Source organism: Schistocerca americana, chromosome 8, assembly GCF_021461395.2.
Source record: "Schistocerca americana isolate TAMUIC-IGC-003095 chromosome 8, iqSchAmer2.1, whole genome shotgun sequence".
NCBI lineage: Eukaryota > Metazoa > Arthropoda > Insecta > Orthoptera > Acrididae > Schistocerca > Schistocerca americana.
Window position 1 is genome coordinate 287,088,110 of NC_060126.1, and position 20,134 is coordinate 287,108,243.

The window sequence follows — 20,134 nt, forward strand, 5'->3', positions numbered from 1 at the left end:
GAGTGAGACAGGGTTGTAGCCTCTCCCCGATGTTATTCAATCTGTATATTGAGCAAGCAGTGAAGGAAACAAAAGAAAAATTCGGAGTAGGTTTTAAAATCCATGGAGAAGAAATAAAAACTTTGAGGTTCGCCGATGACATTGTAATTCTGTCAGAGACAGCAAAGGACTTGGAAGAGCAGTTGAATGGAATGGATAGTGTCTTGAAAGGAGGATATAAGATGAACATCAACAAAAGCAAAACGAGGACAATGGAATGTAGTCGAATTAAGTCGGGTGATGCTGAGGGAATTAGATTAGAAAATGAGACACTTAAAGTAGTAAAGGAGTTTTGCTATTTCGGGAGCAAAATAACTGATGATGGTCGAAGTAGAGAGAATATAAAATGTAGACTGGCAATGGCAAGGAAAGCGTTTCTGAAGAAGAGAAATTTGTTAACATCGAGTACAGATTTAAGTGTCAGGAAGTCATTTCTGAAAGTATTTGTATGGAGTGTAGCCATGTATGGAAGTGAAACATGGACGATAACTCGTTTAGACAAGAAGAGAATAGAAGCTTTCAAAATGTGGTGCTACAGAAGAATGCTGAAGATTAGATGGGTAGATCACATAACTAATGAGGAGGTGTTGAAGAGGATTGGGGAGAAGAGAACTTTGTGGCACAACTTCACTAGAAGAAGGGATCGGTTGGTAGGACATGTTCTGAGGCATCAAGGGATCACCAATTTAGTATTAGAGGGCAGTGTGGAGGGTAAAAATCATAGAGGGAGACCAAGCGATGAATACACCAAGCAGATTCAGAAGGATGTACGTCGCAGTAGGTACTGGGAGATGAAGAAGCTTGCACAGGATAGAGTAGCACGGAGAGTTGCATCAAACCAGTCTCAGGACTGAAGACCACAACAACAACAACACTGCTAAAAGAAAACCTTCCTTTACTCTTAATGTGAAAAAAATAATGTGCTTGATGGTGTGTCTCTCACTCCATAGCACTTTTTCAAATTTCAATCATTTTCTAGAGATTTGTTGATGTTTTGGTGTCCAGAAATAATATCAACATGAAATCACATATATGACTGCTCATAGATACAAAAGCCTAAAGAAGGCGTCTCTCTAGCTACAACAATGCCACTTCTAGATTAGTGGCAAAACCTAAGTACATCTGCTCAAGCAATAAGACGACTGATAGTCATCTATCAGTGGTTCCTTTCTGCAAGCTTCAGATGCATACATAAAACATTGGGGGATTGCATCTACTGATTGACAACACATGCTGTCAATGGACCTCTAGTGAACTCTGCTGGGACTACTGGTACGCTTGCCTGATCTCTTACGTTTGCTCAGTTCATTCACTTGATCCTGTGCCAGAAAATGTGGCAACATGCCATTTGCTGGTTTTACACCATGTAGCGACTCGTAATTTTTAAGATTTAATAAATATTCGTTTAGCCATGACAAAAAGAAATGCTGGTGCGACATGTTTTCAAATTATTTACAATTATTTAAACTAAATAATGTTTGGCAACTAAAACCACACATAACTTGGGGGTACAAAGCTGTGTCCAGAAGACCACACCCCACACCTGAGTATATCACGGGCCATGATTTTCTCAATGTGTGAGCCACTTATCTTTTGAAAACTGGACTCATTCTGCATGAGAACACAGGTGTCTTGCTATCTGTACATCACCTCTTGCTGCCATCTGTCATCAGTTTCTACAATTACTTCGAAAGAAACAGTAGTCAATATAACAGCTGCAGTCGTGACTGAGAGAGCCAATGCGTGCTTGCATTGTCATGAGTTTCATGGATGTAGTTATTGGTTTTATAGTTTTTTTGTAATTCTTCTACAAAGATGCCATGTTTGAAGAGTGAACAAGACATTTTAGAAACCAAAGAGGTAAAATTCAACGATTCTGGATTGGAGGAGGAAATATGTGAGTGGGAACAGTCTGAATAAAATTCAAGATTCATATTCAGGTAGGCTGCAGTCTGTTACAATTTTTCATCACTAGTGTTGATGCTACAGTTACTGCTGCAATTATAATTTTGTTCAATTTCATTAGTCTAAATCTCATAGTTTTCACAGATAAATCTCATGATGAAGCAGCACCCAACAAGGGTTTCAAAGAATTGTTTGAATAAGAAACAAACTGGTATTGCCATGATTGCAAAATACCTCTCTGCATGCCACAATACTTCAGACTTTTCCATTCAAAAGCCAGTTATGTATAAAATTGTCCAGGAACTCAACTCCCACTTTTTTCCTTGGAAGGATAATGATGCTTTCTACAGCCATTTTCATAACATTTGTAATCGATCAAAGAACTAATATGAAAAATAAACCTTGAAGCTAGGTCTTTTTAATATGTATTAACCTTTGAGATGTTTCAAACACAAATATGCCAGTAACATTTAAATGATGACATAACTGGGTGGTTTTCTGGGTCTGAAATTTTTCCAAATGGCTGGACCTCAAATTGTTAAGAACATAAAATCATTAATGAAAATTAAATCATTAAGTGCAAGTAGTCTTCACAGAGTACTCTGCAGAATTAAATAATCATTAGGAATTTCTGCTCCATGCCGAAAATCTTACCATGATTTTACCAAATATTTCCAAGTTCAAAATATTATTAGGGGTGCATTCCAAAACAGTCAATTCTATGCACCACAGAAAGAGAAAATATCAATAAATGTAACCTAAACTAATGAGAAAGTCACATATTACAAACAATGAGATTAAAAATTGTAGTTGTAAAGCATAAAAAGTTGACTCCCTTAGATCCAACACCAATCAAATTTAACAGCCCATTAAATAATACATACCTGCATTCCTCCCGGCACTTCATACCAAACTGCACCATTTGTGATGCCACCAGGAAAGTGGTCATATGTAAAAAGTGGACAGGGTAGGCCTTTATGCATTGTAGGATGAGCCTGAGCATAGGAATTTGCAAGCCAGCGAAATACAGCATCATCTGGGGTAGGATTTGCACCCTTCCGGCCTGGAGGATTGTCATCAAATGGATAATTGGCTACCAGTGCACCACCGTGCAAGTTTGCTGATAATACAAATGGGAAAGACAGAATCCAGTGCATAACAGCAGCAGTCTCAGGTTCTGTCACTCGATTGTCCTGTATAGGAAAACAATTACACTCATGAAATTTTGTGAAACAATATAGACTGAATTTAATTGACAAACAAAAATGTAAACAAATGACCATAATCTAATTTAAATTATCAGACATAATCACCAACTGTTTAATTTTTCACTTCCATGTTTCACTCACAAATACTTTCATAAATTGGAAAGAGTGAAGTGACAGATCATGTCAAAGAGGTAGCTACAGAAAGAAGGTGAGGTGAGGTTTAGAACTCCTGGAAGATTGAATGGATATGGGGGAGCATCACAAGGGGGTGGAAATGAAATAAAAGATGTGTATAGTGAGCCATGAGGAATTTCAATGATGTACTCAGAAGTAACTCAATTTTAGTCAATTTATCAACAATCACAATTAATCTGAACCGTGACGAAATAACACGGTTAGTTCTCTGCATTTCCTCCTTGTCTGTAGCACATTCCTTTTGAAATTCCCACTTTGCACTCTGCTGTTTTCTTACCCTAGCCAGAGGGCGCTCTGGTGTTGCTGCGGACACCTGCCGGCCGTGTTTGCAGGAGAGCGTCGGTCAGGAGGAGGAACTCTGATTGCGGACGTCTGGGAGTGTACAGGAGACCACGCCATTTTGTTGATGGTTTGGCGTGACTCGTGTCAGGTGAGCATCATTAAAGCCAGAATAGCAGCCAATGTTACTGTCTTGGTCACAGGTGGATCCAAGGGAATGAGGCTTGGTTGTCCAATGAAACTCCTATCCTATGGATGTCATCAAATTTAAAGTAAGACGTTTTGACCATTATTTGCATCATTTGCAAGCAACTGGGGATCCCGGCATCTGCAGTAATTCAGCAAAGATTATTTGTTTTGTCGGTGCATAAAAGATTGGACAAGGAGTAGTTTATTTAGTGCTCTCCTTATGCTCGTGTTCTGCAGTGCTGCTTGTGAGTGTAAACTTGACTCTCACCTTTGTCTGTTGATTTAAGCGCATTGTCAAATACTGAATCCAAGTAGTGACTTTCAATTAATTAGCTGGATTCTTTCTTTCCTCGTCACAGTGGGTGTTAAATGGCAAAGTAGAACTGTAAACCTTAACTTATAACCTCATTTGCGTGGCATCAATAACAGAGCCTAACCTGTTAACTAATTAAGGCTTGTGGTAAACAAAGGTATTTATGTATGTTGTTTTAAGATATTATCTGAAATATATCAAAATGTTGCGTGAGTTGATTCTGGGGTATGAATGGAAGAGTTGGCATGTCTGCCATGTAACGGAATCCTGCTAGTTTTGATTGTTTTGGAAACTTTAATTGAGTGAGAAACTAGTGTGATTTAGTCCTGCCTTGGCTTAAAGCTATATTGGGGCTCTGGCATTTGTACTGCAAGCTGCAGCATCATCCTGTTGTTTCATGGTTGTTTTGTTCTCAAACTAGGTGTTTGCCCTAAATATATTTTGGGCTGGACGTTTCGCCCTCAGCATTATACTTGGGTTTCAGCTGCGTGTTCAGTCTACTGACCGTCCATTGTACGCCACATCAGTAATGATCAACCTGTCATCAGTTGATTTTAATGCTGTAGTTAGTTGTAAACTAGTACTGCTTCCATTACCTTCTGGCCAGGGTTCTTGCTCAACGCTTGTCTTTAAATACGCTGCTAACCTGGTTAGCGTATGTTGTGGCTAGCTAAATTAATCACTGCCCAATAGCCCAACACAGTTTGTCAGCCATCAGAAGCCTGTTTTGTTCGTCTGTTGAACTTTAACTAAAGTGCAGAAAACTGAATCTGGTGTTTATTACTGTTCTAGTGCTATTATCTGTCAAGTGTAACATGCAACATTTTCTTGGTCTGTTATCAAGTGTTACAATAAATGCTAATTGCAGTGAAGTGATGCGCTATTTCAGTTGTTACCGTGATTTCCTATGTGCACATATAATATTTAATTGTTTGATATAAGACTGGTTAAGCCTTTGTTGAAATTTTGGAGGGAGGTGCGCGTGTCCCAGTGGTAGCAGAGCCTGGTTGTTTCCCTTCCTAGTTAAGGGTGGAGGTTTAGAGTTGCTTCACTGTCTTGCATTTACTGTACAGATTTTCAATTTGATACATTTTCTATCTCACTGAACTTGTTTTTTACAGTCACTTGTAAATTTGACGTGTGTCATGATGGAGCAACATGATTGTTCCGGTCTGACATTCTTAAAGAAGGATCAGTTAGCTTACGAATTGCTCATTCATCTGCAGCATACACAGGGCGCAGTGGCGGACTTGGTCATTAAGTTGCGTGGTGCATTGAACAAGCCTGTAGTTGTTTCCAGTGAACTCATCGGGCAGGTCAGCGACACCCTACATGTCATTAGTAGTGCTGTCAATGAATTAAATCAGAATATTACCTTTCTTCACAGAACTCGTGTTACCTCCAGACAGAGGGGACGAGTGCAGGCCCAGTTGTGCCATTGGCACTCTCGTTTGCAGGACTTACAATTATTGTCTTTGAATAAAGAGCAGTAGGGATTGGTTAGCCAACTTACCAAAGAGTGAAAGAACTGCAGGTTAAGGCCAGTGTATTAGGATTAGATAATGTTCATGATGAAGATGATGGAGTTTGGCTTCCATGGGTAATAAAAATCAGAGTTTTTAATAGTCAAGTGTTTAAGGGTCAGGGATCGGAGGTGTTTGCCAAATTGGCCAATCCTATTATGTATTTATTGCAAGGGATTTCAGAGTTAATGATTGATGACTTAAGTCAAGTTCAAATTCTTTTGTGGCTTACTGTTAACCTTGAAATACATACTAGTGCCCTGCAGTTTCCCCAGGTGGTTGTGCAACGTCTTTTGTATCCATTATGTAAAGGGCTTCTTAATTAAATTCTTTCTGAGACCTTGTGCGCATGGGCTACCTCTGAATTAAGAGAGTTGATCATTAAAAACTTTCACCAAGGTTTCGGAGGCATTTAGAGAGCCAATATTACTGGCGAGTGCAGGTGTGTGATGAGAAACTCTCCGAATATATAGAACGGGTTCAAATGGCGGTAAGGGCTGTTGATGTGGAGGTTCCTGAATGTGACTTATTCCTAATCATAGTCCAAGGAATGAGACCCGAGGATTGATCACAGACTCAGTTTGTTTGTGAGCCGATCTCATACACCACGTTGAGTCAACTTGTTAGTTCTATTGAGATGCTTAGTTTTGCCGATTAACAGAATTCTGTGAGTTCATCAGATGAAAAATCAACATCTGGAGTAATGGAGCCTAGGCAAGGAGTTGTTCCTTTTCTTGCCCAGCGTTGATGTTTTAGGTGTGGAGTTACTGGTCATTTGGTTTGTGACTGTCCACATCAGTGAACAGCTCGTTCTAGTAAATGACATCAGAAGAGAAGGGACAATGGTTGCAAGGTTGGTCCAACCAAGAGCTGTGCCCATATTAGGGCTATATTAGGGTCACGGCTTCCCCGCTGGTGTGCCACACTTAATCATGAGCCAGTTTGTGCCCTGTTGGATTCTTGCAGTGCAGTTTCCTTGCTTGATTATGATTGGTATCTTGAATATCGTGCCCTATGCAGGTTCCTCCTTTGTCTCCATCCATGCAGGGATGTCAGGCAGTGAATTGACAGAAGTTACTTCTGGTGGAGGAGCTAAAGGGGAACATTGCAGTAGACAAATTTTCTTGGCCTATTTTTGTGCTTGTAACTAAGAACCTTTCAGTTAATTTGTTGTTGGGCTGTGACTTTGTTCACAAGGTCAGTCTGGTGGTCAATTTTGCGAGTAATACCTTTAGCTTTGCTTTTTGTCCTGCAGAGAAATTTGGATTCTGTTCTTGTCGTGAATTTGTTCCACTTAAGGCTGTTAATAATATCGTTTCACAATTTGATGTTCGTCATCTGTCTGATGTGCAGGCATCTTGTTTGCTCCAATTATTATAATGTTATCTTCAGGTCTTGACTAATTGATTGGGGGTTACGGATCGTATTTGTTACAAAATTCGTTTGATGGATGATGTTCTGGTCTGGCAGGCTCTTTACCACCTGTCACCTCCCAAGATGTGGATATTACATTGTAAAATCTATGAGATTTTGAATAATGGGGTTATCAGACCATCTACTTCCCCATATACTTCGCCTATATTCTTGGTCTCTAAGGAGCATGGTAAAGACTATCGACCTGTCGTCGATTACCACCACCTTAACCAGAAGTTTATATTGGAGTCGGTACCGATGCCTGGCCTTCACAACCGTTTCACTTGGTTCACTGGAACACTTTATTTTCCCTTCTGGATTTAAATCAAGCCTATTACCAGATACCACTTACTGAGGATTCTAAGCCTGTTATTGCCTTTGCAACAGATTGGAATCTCTTTAAGTTCAATCGCGTTCCCTTTGGAGTTGCTACTGGGGCAGCAGTGCTCTCCCGTCTTTTGGATAATGCGTTGGGTGATCTAAAATTTAACTGTGTTTATAGTTATTTAGACTACGTGGTAGTCTACAGTCATAGCTCTGATCAACACTTACAACATCTGGTGTTGGTTTTAGATCACTTGAGTGAGGCGGGATTGACTGTCAAACCCGATAAAATTAAATTATGTTGTGGAGAGAGTTCCTTCCTTGGGCACCTAGTTTCGGCTGATGGCATTAGGATCGATCAGGAGTGTACTGTCAGCTTAAGACATTTTTGCCCGCCACGCAATAAGACAGAGATAGCTAGATTTGTTGGAATGGCCAATTATTTTCATAAATTTGTACCTAATTTTGCTCAATTAGCCACTCTCCTTAATTGTCTGCGTGGCAAGAATCAAGTGTTTCAATGGGGTGGGAGTCAGCAGGCAGCTTTCGAAGCAATTAAAACTGCTCTTACCAATCATCCGGTTCTTGTTGTTCCTGACTTTAGTCAAAGTTTTATTGTCCGAACAATGGTGATAGGCGGCCAGTTGTTTATGCCTCAAGGTATTTGTCTGAGGCAGAAGTCAAGTATTCAGTTTATGTGTGTGAAGCCTTAGCTGTTTTGTTTGCCCTTGAAAACTTCAAATTTTATCTAGAACATCGGGAATTCTTACTGGAGACTGATAACCAGGCTCTGAGTTGGGTTTTGGCCCGACCCAGGAAAACTAGTAGGGTGGTTTGCTGGGCAGTCCATATATCGGCCTTCCATTTCAAAGTTTGCCAAAGTTGTTGACAATCAGGTCACTGGTGCCCTCAGTCACATGCTTTCTGAGGAGGAACAGGAACCCCTCGGTTCTGAGGAAGTTATTGTTGCCAATGTCCTATCCGAGATCCCGGAATTATTTAACGACATCAAGGATAAGCAGGAAGAGGATCCCAGATGGAGCACCGTTAGGGAGGCTATACTTTCCGGAAAGCAGATGCCTGGATACGTTATAAATAGAGGCATCCTGTGTAAGTGAGTTGGGAAGACTGGTCAGTTTAAATTTTGTCTTCCTCAACAGTTGATATGTCTGGTTTTTGCTTATTTCCATGATTTGCTTGTGGGAGGTCACTTGGGGGTTGCAAAAACCATTACCAAGGTTAGCCAACAGTTAACCTGAGCCTCCATGAGTTGTGATATTAGGAAGTTGGTAAATAGCTGCCAACTCTGCAAAATTGGTAAGCCTAGTAATAGGTTATGGGCATGGCTCTTGCAGTCTGAAAGGGAAGGAAATCCCATGGACAAATTGTTTGTTGATTATGTGGATCCACTTTCCCGGACACACTGTGGGAATAAGTACATATTTGTGGTCGTCGATGCTTTTAGTCATTTTCTTTGTTTTCTTCCCAGTCTGTGGGTTACAACTAACCTTACTGTCCAGCATCTCACCAGAATCTTTGGGATCTTTGGCCCACCTAAAGCATTAGTCAGTGATAATGCTACCACCTTTACATCTCGCCAGTTTAAGTGATTTTGTTTTAATCATGGGGTTCGTCATTTCACCACTTCACCTTATTACCTGCAGTCTTCTTTCACGGAATTGAAGGCGGCCCTTGTTATTTATCATTCCCATTCTGCATCTAAGTGGGATCAATCCCTGCCAAGGTTAAACTTTGCTTTTAATTCCACCCACCATGAGTCTTCTAGGGCTACTCCTGCCTCGTTGAAGTTAGCCTATCCTTTGAATTGTCTGCTCACCAATTTATGGCATACCAACAATCTCTTGCCTTAAGTCATAGACGCCCACTCAATCAAGGACAATTGGGAGAGTGCTAGAGCCAATATTCATCACACTCATCATCGACAGGTGCTCCTTTACAATCTTGACCAACACTCCTTTCAGGTAAAGGTTGGGGATACAGTTTTTGTTAAGAATTTTAAACCTGGAAAGCGCTTCGGGGCTCAGGCTGGTGGGAAGTTTGCACCACACTTCACTGGTCCGTATTGTATACAGGAGATTTTAAGCCCTGTCAACCTCTTGCTTAAAAACCCTCATACTGCTAAAGCGAAAAGGTTCATGTAAATCAGATTAAGCCTTAAGTTGAGTAATCTCTTGTTACCCTCCTGGTGTGTGGTTTTGGTGGGGGAGGTTGAAACATGACGAAATGTCACGGTTGTTACTGTCTTGGTCACAGGTGGATCCAAGGGGATAAGGCCTGGTTGTCCATGGGAACTCCTATCCTACGGATGTCATCGGACTTAAAGTAAGACATTTTGACCATTATTTGCATCATTTGTAAGCAACTGGGGACTCTGGCATATGCAGTAATTTGGTGAAGATTATTTGTTTTGTCAGTGCGTAAATGACTGGACAAGGAGTAGTTTATTTAGTGCTCACCTTATGCTCGTGTTCTGCGTGTGCTGCTTGTGAATGTAAACTTGACTCTCACCTTTGTCAGTTGATTTTAAATACATCATCAAATACTGAATCCAAGTAGTGACTTTCAATTAATAAGTTGGATTCTTTCTTTCCTCATCACTATGCGTGTTAAATGGCAAAGTAGAATTGTAGACCTTAACTTGCTACCTCATTTGTGTGGCATCAATAACAGAGCCTAACCTGTTAACTAATAAGGCTTGTGGTAAACAAAGGTATTTAAGTATGTTGTTTTAAAATATTATCTGAAATGTGTCAATGATTTCTGTTGCGCTAGTTGATTCTGGGGTATGAACGGAAGTGTTGGCACGTTGTAGTATCTTGAGAATTTTGGGGTAAAGTCAAGAGACTCGTATTTCCACCATCTCAAACACGCGTTATTTTAAAGATGAGTGTGTGAAAGTGGAACTGTGTCTTCTGCGCCATGATTATGCGTGTGCAGGACTGGCGTGTATCGGATGGTTGATCAGCATGGGTAGGTAGTTGCAGTGCTCACCTCAGAAGTTACATGTCCAGCACAAGGAGCAAACGCGACGTACTCCGTGACAGTATTATGTCAGTCATTATTGAGAACAGCTGAATGCTGTTAAAGAAAAAAAAAAAAGACACTTACTTATTCACTTACTTTCGTGAGGTCCGGATGGTGGACTTGCTAGAGCTTTCTGTACTGCATTTGTCATAAACTATGTAAGAGTATCTTTCAGACCAGTAATTGTTGGGCTTACAAAAATGAATCATTTATATAGTGTCCTTTGTGGAAGTGAAAATATAGTGAGATTGGTTTAAAAGTATGCTGAGTATACGGAGTTATTTTAAGAGTGTAAAAAATTCCTCCAAAACAGCATCTTATCTTCAGAGAAGACATTGGGTAGACAATTGCAGCTGGCTATCCCGAAAAGAAGATCGGCGAAACAACTCCACGTAAGCTCCGTAATAAAGTGGGAGTGGGAGTCTGGCACACCAGCACCACACTGCTCCCTCTAGTCACCACAAACCGCCAGAATGTCTGCCATGTAAGGGAATCCTGCTAGTTTTGATTGTTTTGGAAACTTTAATTGAACGAGAAACTAGTATGCTTTAGTCCTGCCTTGGCTTAAAGCTATATTGGGGCTCTGGCATTTGTACTGCAAGCTGCAGCATCATCCCGTTGTTTCATGGTTGGTTTGTTCTCAAACTAGGTGTTTGCCCTAAACAAGCTTTGGACTGGGCGTTTCGCCCTCAGCATTATACTTGGGTTTCAGCTGAGTGCTTAGTCCATTGACTGTCCATCGTATGCCACATCGGTATTGGTCAACCTGTCATTGGTTGATTTCAGCGCTGTAGTTAGTTGTAAATTAGTACTGCTTTTACTACCTTCTGGCCAGGGTTCTTGCTCAACGCTTGTCTTTAAATACGCCGCTAACCTGGTTAGCGTATGTTGTGGCTAGCTAAATTAGACACTGCTCAACAGCCAAACACAGTTTGTCGGCCGTCAGAAGCCATGTATGTGTTATTTATTCCTTTATTCTGGTCAATCTATAAGCATGCTATTTTTAATTTTGTTACTCTATGTAGCCATTAAGTTGCCCTTTTTTGGGGTGTTTCGATGGAGTGCGGCTCCTTTGGGTATAGATTTGTCAATTTCCAATTTAGTATTTTTCCACCAGTTTTAATCATGCTTGTGCGCATAAATGTGTGTGTGTGTGTGTGTGTGTGTGTGTGTGTGTGTGTGTGTGTGTGTGTTTTATTCACCTTAATGTTCTAGTCAATGTGTAAACATGCTAATTATTTTCCCTTTAAATTGAGTGTGCCTGCCTTGATGTTACAAGCGACTGTTTCATCATCAGTTCTTTAACGTGCCTATGTGCATATTTATGTTTATGGGAGAACTTAAATTGTGTTCACCTGTTGAACTTTAACTAAAGTGCAGAAAACTGAATCAGGTGTTTATTACTGTTCTCGTACTATTATCCGTCAAGCGTAACACGCAACATTTTCTTGGTCAGTTATCAAGTGTTACAATAAATGCAAATTGCAGTGAAGTGATGCGCTATTTCAGTTGTTCCTGTGATTTCCTATGTGTGCATATAATATTTAATTGTTTGATATAAGACTGATTAAGCCTTTGTTGAAATTTGGTAGGGAGGTGCGCGTATCTCAATGTCAACTCTTATTCAATCGAAAAAACGCACAAAAAAGCACTGAAGTAACATTAACTGCAGGCATTACAGCAGAATCATGCTTCTTAAAAAATCCGTATAGATTAGAGAAATTAAAACATCAAGTCATATGCAACTTGAAGCTTAACAGACCTGCAGGACTGAATAGTAATGACGTATACAAATACTGAATTCTGATTCCAGAACACTTCAATACACTCTCTCTCTCTCTCTCTCTCTCTCTCTCTCTCCCTCCCTCTCCCTCTCCCTCTCCTCAATAATTCTTTTACTTTTAAGCAGAATATTTACTGCAATGATAGCAAGTTAAAAGTTAAAATGTGAATATTCAAACCTGAACCCTTGCTTTTCATGGGTAGTGTATTATTAACAACACTATCCTAACCACAGAGAACAGTTCAAAGTCTCAACTATTATGTAACCCCCCACGCATGTCTTTCCACATTCCGGAAGCAGGCTGTTCAGGAAAGGCTGGATACTGGTACTGCGGCCTAGCCCATGATTTTAATTTGTCGCAAATAAGCATAATGCATGATTTAATGAACCCCGTTTTACAATGACAGTAAAAGTAACTTATACAACCGAGATAGCAGTTACTGCAGCCTGTTGCTCTTATGCATAAGAACAATAAATGTAAATACAATGAATGTAATGAATGTAATATTTCACTAACCTTCGTTTGTTGGTACTGATCAGGGAAGTTCCGGTTCAAATCTATGCCATGAGCATTCTCTCGTCCAATAACACCATCCTCATCACCTGTATGTAAGATATACTGTTTATTAAACATCACTCAAGAGTCCTGTGGTCTTAATTCTTTTTAAAACTGATTCCATTGGCCAGTTCATTAATCTTGTCGTAAAAATTAGATATAAAGAGCTAATAACAATCAAATGCATTCTGTAAATTGCTTTAAAGAAGGCTCTAAGTTTTAACTAATTTTATAAGCTCTCTCTCCTTGTATTCTGTTTTTGGGGTTCTGTACCTCAATCAACAGAATCAGAACCCTTACAGGATGACTTTGTTGCCCACCTGTCCGTCTGTGCATCTATTAAGACCCCTTTTTCTCAGTAATGGGTAGAAGTATCAAATTGAAATTTAAACTGGTAAGGTTTAGGAAATGGGAAAATTATGGAAAAGTCACCCACAACCCTGGAGCAGGGGAGACTTCCCAGACAGGGTGAGAACAAAAGTGTGTTATCATAAAACATATTTCATAATTTATCAACAGAGTAACAGCAACAATACAAATCTATAATTATAAGCATCTGTCTGACAAACCTTGCAAATGGCAATGGCCCACACTTTTTCCAAGCACTTTGTACCTCTCATTGTCCAATAACTTACAATAAACTGCTGCTAGATGGAGAGCAAGTTCTTTGATATAATCTCCATTCAACCTCACAGGTATCTCATCTAGTTAACTAGTTCCATGTTCCATGGATCATTTACATAATAAATCATCATGATGTGTAATGACCCATTCTATATTCACATGAAAATATTTTGTAAATATGGATACATCCTCACCATTCCCCTCTTGAAAAGAAGTATACAGATGTCAGTTAGTAATTCCTACCCACCACCTTGTTTCAAATTTTACTTTCCTGTCTGTCAGACATTTTATATCACTAGAGAAGTGATCACCTATTTTGTGCTAAAGATAACTTTAATGTGGAGTAATGAATCTCATTGTTTCTTCTGTTATTGTAACTATACACATTATTGTTACTTTTGAACTGTAATGCAGTATTTACAACAAACTTCAAGAGGAAATAAACATACTGTTAAGTAGTACACAGATATATCGCTAACTTTGGTTTGCTGCAGAATGCTTGAACATGTTCTCAATTCGAATACAATAAACTTTCTTGAGACTGAAAAGCTTACATCCACGAATCAGCATGGTTTTAGAAAGCATCACTCATGCAAAACTCAGCTTGCTCTATTCTCACATGATATACTGTGAAATACAGATGAAGGGCAACAGGCAGATTCCATATTTCTAGATTTCCAGAAAGCACTTGACACAGTCCGCCATTGCAGGCTGTTAACAAAGATAGGTGCAAGTGGAATAAGTTCACAGATATGTGAGTGGCTCAAAGACTTCTTAAGTAATAGGACCCAGTATGCTATCCTTGATGGCAAGTGTTCATCAAAGATAAGGGTATCATTAGGAGTGCCCAAGGGAAGTGTGATAGGACCACTGTTGTTCTCTACATGCACAAATGATTTGGTGGACAGGGTGGTCAGCAATGTGTAGTTGTCTGCTGGTGATGCTGTGGTGTATGCTAAGGTGCTGAAGTTGAGTGACTTTAGGAAGATACAAGATGATTTTGACAAAATTTGTAGCTGGTGTGATGAATGGCAGCTAGCTCTAAATGTGGAAAAATGCAAGTTAATGCAGGTGAGTAGGAAGTACTCAGGTACATTAGTGTCCTGCTTGACACAGTCAAGTCATTTAAATATGTGGCTGTAATGCTGCAAATCAATATGAAATGGAATGAACATGTGAGAACTGTGGTAGGGAAGGTGAATGATTGACTTCAGATTATTGGGAAGATTTTAGGAAAGAGTGGTTCACCTATAAAGGAGACCGCATATAGGATGCTGGTGCAACCTATTCTTGAATACTGCTCGAGTGTTTGGGATCCATACCAGGTCAGACTGAAACAAGGCACTGAAGCAATTCAGAGGCGGGCTGCTAGTTTTGTTACCAGTAAGTTCGAACAACACACAAGAGTTATGGAGATGCTTCGAGAACTCAAACGGGAATCCCTGGAGGGAAAGCAATATTCTTTTCGAGAAACACTATTGAGAAAATTTAGAGAACCAGCATTTGAAGCTAACTGCCAAATGATTATACCGTCACCAACATATTTTGAGCAAAAGGACCACGAAGATAAAATACAAGAAATTAGGGTTCATATGAAGGCGTATAGACAGTTGTTTTACCTTCGTTCTATTTGTGAGTGGAACAGAAGAGAAAATGACTAGTATTGATACAGGGTACCTTCTACCATGCATCGTATGGTCTACAAGCTGATTGTGGGTGAGCACTACATATTATTCTTGCAGCATGGTTTTGAACAATGAAGACTCTTTCTTAAAGATGAGTCACTCCAGAACATTATTCCATATGCCATTATTAAAGAAAATGAACAAAATATGTCAACTTGCTGATTTATCTCTCACCAAGATCTTCATTGATTCTATGTGCAACTGTGACTAAACTACATTGTTTTAGGAGATCAAAAATGTGTTTTTTCCAGTAAATTCTTCAATATGGTCACCTAAGAATTTTGAATTTTCCAACCTATTTATTGATTCGTCAGCATGTGTTATCCTTATCATTAGTGTAGTACCTCAAGATGTGCAGACTTAATATCTTATGTCATTTTAAAATTGAGAGTGGGGCCACTTGCAGAAAACCAGTCAATGATAATTTAAGAACATTGTTTACTTTTTCTTCTGTTGCTGTATGTATGCCCAGACTGATTACAACACTAGACTTATCTACAAAAAGAACTAACTCTGCTTGAATAGATTGCAGCTCACCATATAGTGGAAATGTTGAGTCATATACAGGTGCAACAAAAAGACTGCTAGACAAGTAAGCTTTTGCGCAGAAAGCCTTCTTCTGAATTAGACAAAACACACACACACACACACACACACACACACACACACACACACACACACACACACACAGACCTAAGATTGAGACTTGGGGACCCCCATACATGATTTCTCCACCATTCGAAGAATCTCCCTTGATTAGACTGGTTTAATTACTAACTACAACTTTCTGCATTCTTTTGATTAGATATGACATTACCACTGGTTGGCTAAATCATCAATTCCATAAAACCCAAGCACAAGTTAATTAACTGGTTTTCAGTAAATGGTCTCACCCTCAATTTTAAAAAGACCCAATATATTCAGTTCTGCACATCTAAGGATAATACACCAACGATAAGTGTAACACGTGGTGAGGAAATAATAAATAGGCTGGAAACTTCAAAATTCTGAGGGGCCCATATTGATGATAATTTAAATTGGACAAAAAACATTTTTGAATGCCTCAAACAACTTAGTTCAGCCACATTTACGCTTACAATCATTGCAAATCTTGGGGAGACGCAAATCAGTAAGCTGACATATTTTGCATATTTTCATTCAATTATGTCATATGGAACAATGTTCTAGTGTAACTGATCTTTCAGATAGACTCTTCACTGCACAAAAATACGCTGTAAGAAAAACATGTGGTGCTCACCCACGATCTTCTCGAAGATATCTATTTAAGGAGTTGTGCATTCTGACTACTGCTTCACAGTGCATTTTGTCCCTCATGAAGTTTGTCATAAATAATTGACTAGAGTTTAAAAGGAACAATGAGGTACATACACTATGTGATCAAAAGTATCTGGACACCCCCAAAAAAATATGTCCTCCATATTACGTGCATTGTGCTACCACCTACTGCCAGGTACCCCATATCAGCGACCTCAATAGTCATTAGATATCGTGAGAGAGAGCAGAATGGAGTGCTCTGCAGAACTCACGGACTTCGAACGTGGTCAAGTGTTTGGGTGTCACTTGTGTCACACATCTGCAAGCGAGATTTCCACACTCCTAAATAGCCTTAGGTCCACTGTTTCTGATGTGATAGTGAAGTGGAAATGTGAAGGGACATGTACAGCACAAAAGCGTACAGGCCAAACTTGTCTGTTGACTGACAGAGACCGCCGACAGTTGAAGAGGATCGCAGAGTGTAACAGCCACACATCTATCCAGACCGTCACACAGGAATCCCAAACTGCATCAGGATCCACTGCAAATACTATGACAGTTCAGTGGGAGGTGAGAAAACAGGGATTTCATGGTCGAGCAGCTGCTCATAAGCCACACACATCACACCAGTATGACTGAACAGTGGAAAAACACCGTGTGGAGTGACAAATCACAGTACACAGTGTGGCGATCTGATGGCAGCGTGTAGGTATTGAGAATGCCCAGTGAATGTCATCCGATAGCGTGTGTAGTGCCAACAGGTAAAACTCGGAGGCAGTGGTGTTATGGTGTGGTCGTGTTTTTATGGAGGGGGCTTACACCCCTTGTTTTGCGAGGCACTATCACAGCATAGGCCTACATCGATGTTTTAAGTACCTTCTTACTTCCCACTGTTGAAGAGCAATTTGAGGATGGCGATTGCATCTTTCAACATGATCGAGTACCTGTTCATAATGCACGGCCTGTGGCAGAGTGGTTACATGAAAATAACATCCCTGTAATGGACTGGCCTGCACAGAGTCCTGACCTGAATCCTACAGAACACCTTTGGGATGTTTTGGAATGTCAACTTCATGCCAGGCCTCACCGACCGACATCGATACATCTCCTAAGTGCAGCACTCCATGAAGAATGGGCTGACATTCACCAAGAAACCTTCCAGCACCTGACTGAACATATGCCAGATACTTTTGATCACATAGTGTAATTACAATAACAGAAGGAAAAATGACATTCATTGTTCCACATTAAGGTTGTATGTAGCACAAAAAGGTATGCACAATAATGCAACAAAAATGTACCACTGATGTAAAATGTCTGACAGGCAACAAAGAAAAATTTTATAACAAACTGAGAAAATGTCTCCATGACAAGTTCTTCTATACCGTAGAAAAATCTCTACTATTGTAACGTATAAAAGGTGGTGAGTAGGCATTACTAAATAACATCCGTATACCTTTTTTCTTTTTGTACGAAAAAAGTTTAGTAATGTTCAGAATGTAACAATATGTGCAAATTAATATTCGATGCGAATGTAAAATGACTCATTACACTTCAGTACAATCTATTGTGCAAAATGATCCATGGAACATGTAACTAGCTAGCTAACTAACTAGAAGAATACTGTGATTCATACATCCAATGCCTTAGACGGGTCACAGGAAATACCAAGCCTTGGTATTTTGTTATTTATGGCTTGTAGAGTGAGAGCAGAGCAACTCTTCTGAAATCCAAATTATAATTTCATGAGGATGTTATTGTTGCTCAGGTGAGGCACTATCCTAGAATACATTACCTTCTCAAAAATTTTGGAAAATTATGCCAGTGACAGAAGAGGTCAGTAGTTATTGACACCTCTCCTATCATATTTCTCAAAAAGCAGTTTAAGAATGGCATATTTCAACCTCTCTGAAAAAATGGCCCGAGTTAGTGAGGCATTACATACTTCGGATAAGACAGGGCTTATTACATGGGAATAAATCTTTAGTACTCTGTTGGAAACACCATCCTACCCAGGTGAATTTTTCTTTTTGAGAGAATAAATAATTTTCTTAATTTAAGAAGAAGACAGTGATACACCCAGAGAGAAGTTCAGGAGGCTTGCTTTTTCAAAATAGCACTGCAATTTTTCTCCTGAAACTTTCCACCATATTTAGGAAATGATTATTAATCATACTTGCTGCCTGTGACTTACCGTCTATAGTCCTTGCGTTTAATTCAACAGCAATGTTATCCAGTTCCGTGGCCAGTCATCCAGTCTCCATTTTAGCACATTCCAAACAGCCTTTAGTCTGTTTCCAGAATTATTGATTTCTGACGTACTGTGCATGTTCCTTTATTTTTAATAACTTTTCTAAGTAATTTTGAGTTGTTTCTGAAGTGTGCGACTACTTTAGGATCTCCACTTCTTGTTGCTAGCAGATAAATTTCTCTTTTCCTTTCTCACAATACTTCAGTCCCTCTAGCGATCCATGGTTTTTTAACATGGCTGTTTAATGTCCTTATTGATTAGCTTATGCAGAAAGCTATTTTCAAATAATGATATGAATTTATCATGTAATTACTTAAATTTTATGTCAACGTTTGGTTTATTACTAATTGCATCCCAGGTCATCTATTGTAAACTATTCTTAAAAACATTTGTTCTGGAGTCATTAATTATTCTACCTGATTTTCACCAAGATCAATACTGTAGGAGACTATCTTATTTATCCTAAATAACTATACATCGTGATCAGTGAGAGCATCTATTACTGTGCATACAGTTATTTTCTTGCTTTGAGAGCTTATCCACTGATGGTGTAAATTTAATTATTGAGATCAAATTGTTGGATCCAAATAAGAGTTTCCGATCATTTTTACTATAAGAATCCTTTAGAAAATGTACACTGAAATAACTGCAGACTATTAACTGCTTGCTGCTCTCTGGCAGATGGCATAGACAGTTCAGAATTTTCTAGTGGGGATCTACACACAGTTATAGCTAATAGTCAAGTATTTTTTCTCTATTAATTTACAAGCATACACTTCTATGTTTTGACCACCAAAAAATCTACTTCTCTCAGTGTTTCTGAACTTGAATTCTGTCTTAATATATGTAACAACTCCTTCTTTCCCCATATTAGTTCCACATGAGTAAGAAGCTACAGTACAATCTTTTACATGTAATTTCTCTAACACTGTTGTTGTGTGGTGCTCAGAAAGGCACAGGGTAGCTTATCTTTTCAGAATACTTTAAATTTTCCAAACAGACAACACATATTTCCACTGTTGAGTGCTTTTAGCTGATTTCAATTCCATGATCATTTATCTCCATATCTGTCACATTGGCATTTACACAATGAATGAAAGGAGAAACTGTGCTACACTCTTCCACAAAAAAACAGTTTCAGAAGACCAAGATCAGTCTTTTGAGCTTCTCTCTGTCACCTATCATTTTGGTGCAAGTCTGGTTACTGAGCGACTGAACAGATGATTCTAATACCCTTATTGACTTCATGTATGACAAAAACTTCTAAGGATTCTTTGTAACGTGGATCGGCAAAATTTTACGTTTGACTTCACTGAACACTTCTTGCATTGCTCTCTTATAGTCATTATGACTTTGTTCAGTTCACCTCACTTGGTGTTGCTTTCAGAAGCAATACTCAGCATGACATTAAGTAATTACTCAAAAATGTCAATTACCTCACACTGATTTTAGTGTACACTATGAAATACATAAGAATGTACCCATTCAAAGTAATGTGAAAGACAAAGAAAAACAGAAACCAGAAAA

General features: G+C 39.2%; 1 protein-coding gene across 1 annotated transcript in view; it reads right to left on the reverse strand.

The window, feature by feature from the left end:
- The window catches only part of LOC124545475 (carboxypeptidase D-like), a 256,584-nt gene that overhangs the window by 130,398 nt on the left and 106,052 nt on the right, over window positions 1-20,134 (reverse strand). Inside the window, exons 8-9 of the mRNA XM_047124408.1 lie at window positions 12,734-12,819; window positions 2,829-3,137 (exon numbers count right to left, since the gene is read on the reverse strand). Of these exons, the coding sequence (XP_046980364.1) occupies window positions 2,829-3,137; window positions 12,734-12,819 (395 nt within the window). The remainder of the gene's footprint in view (window positions 1-2,828; window positions 3,138-12,733; window positions 12,820-20,134) is intronic.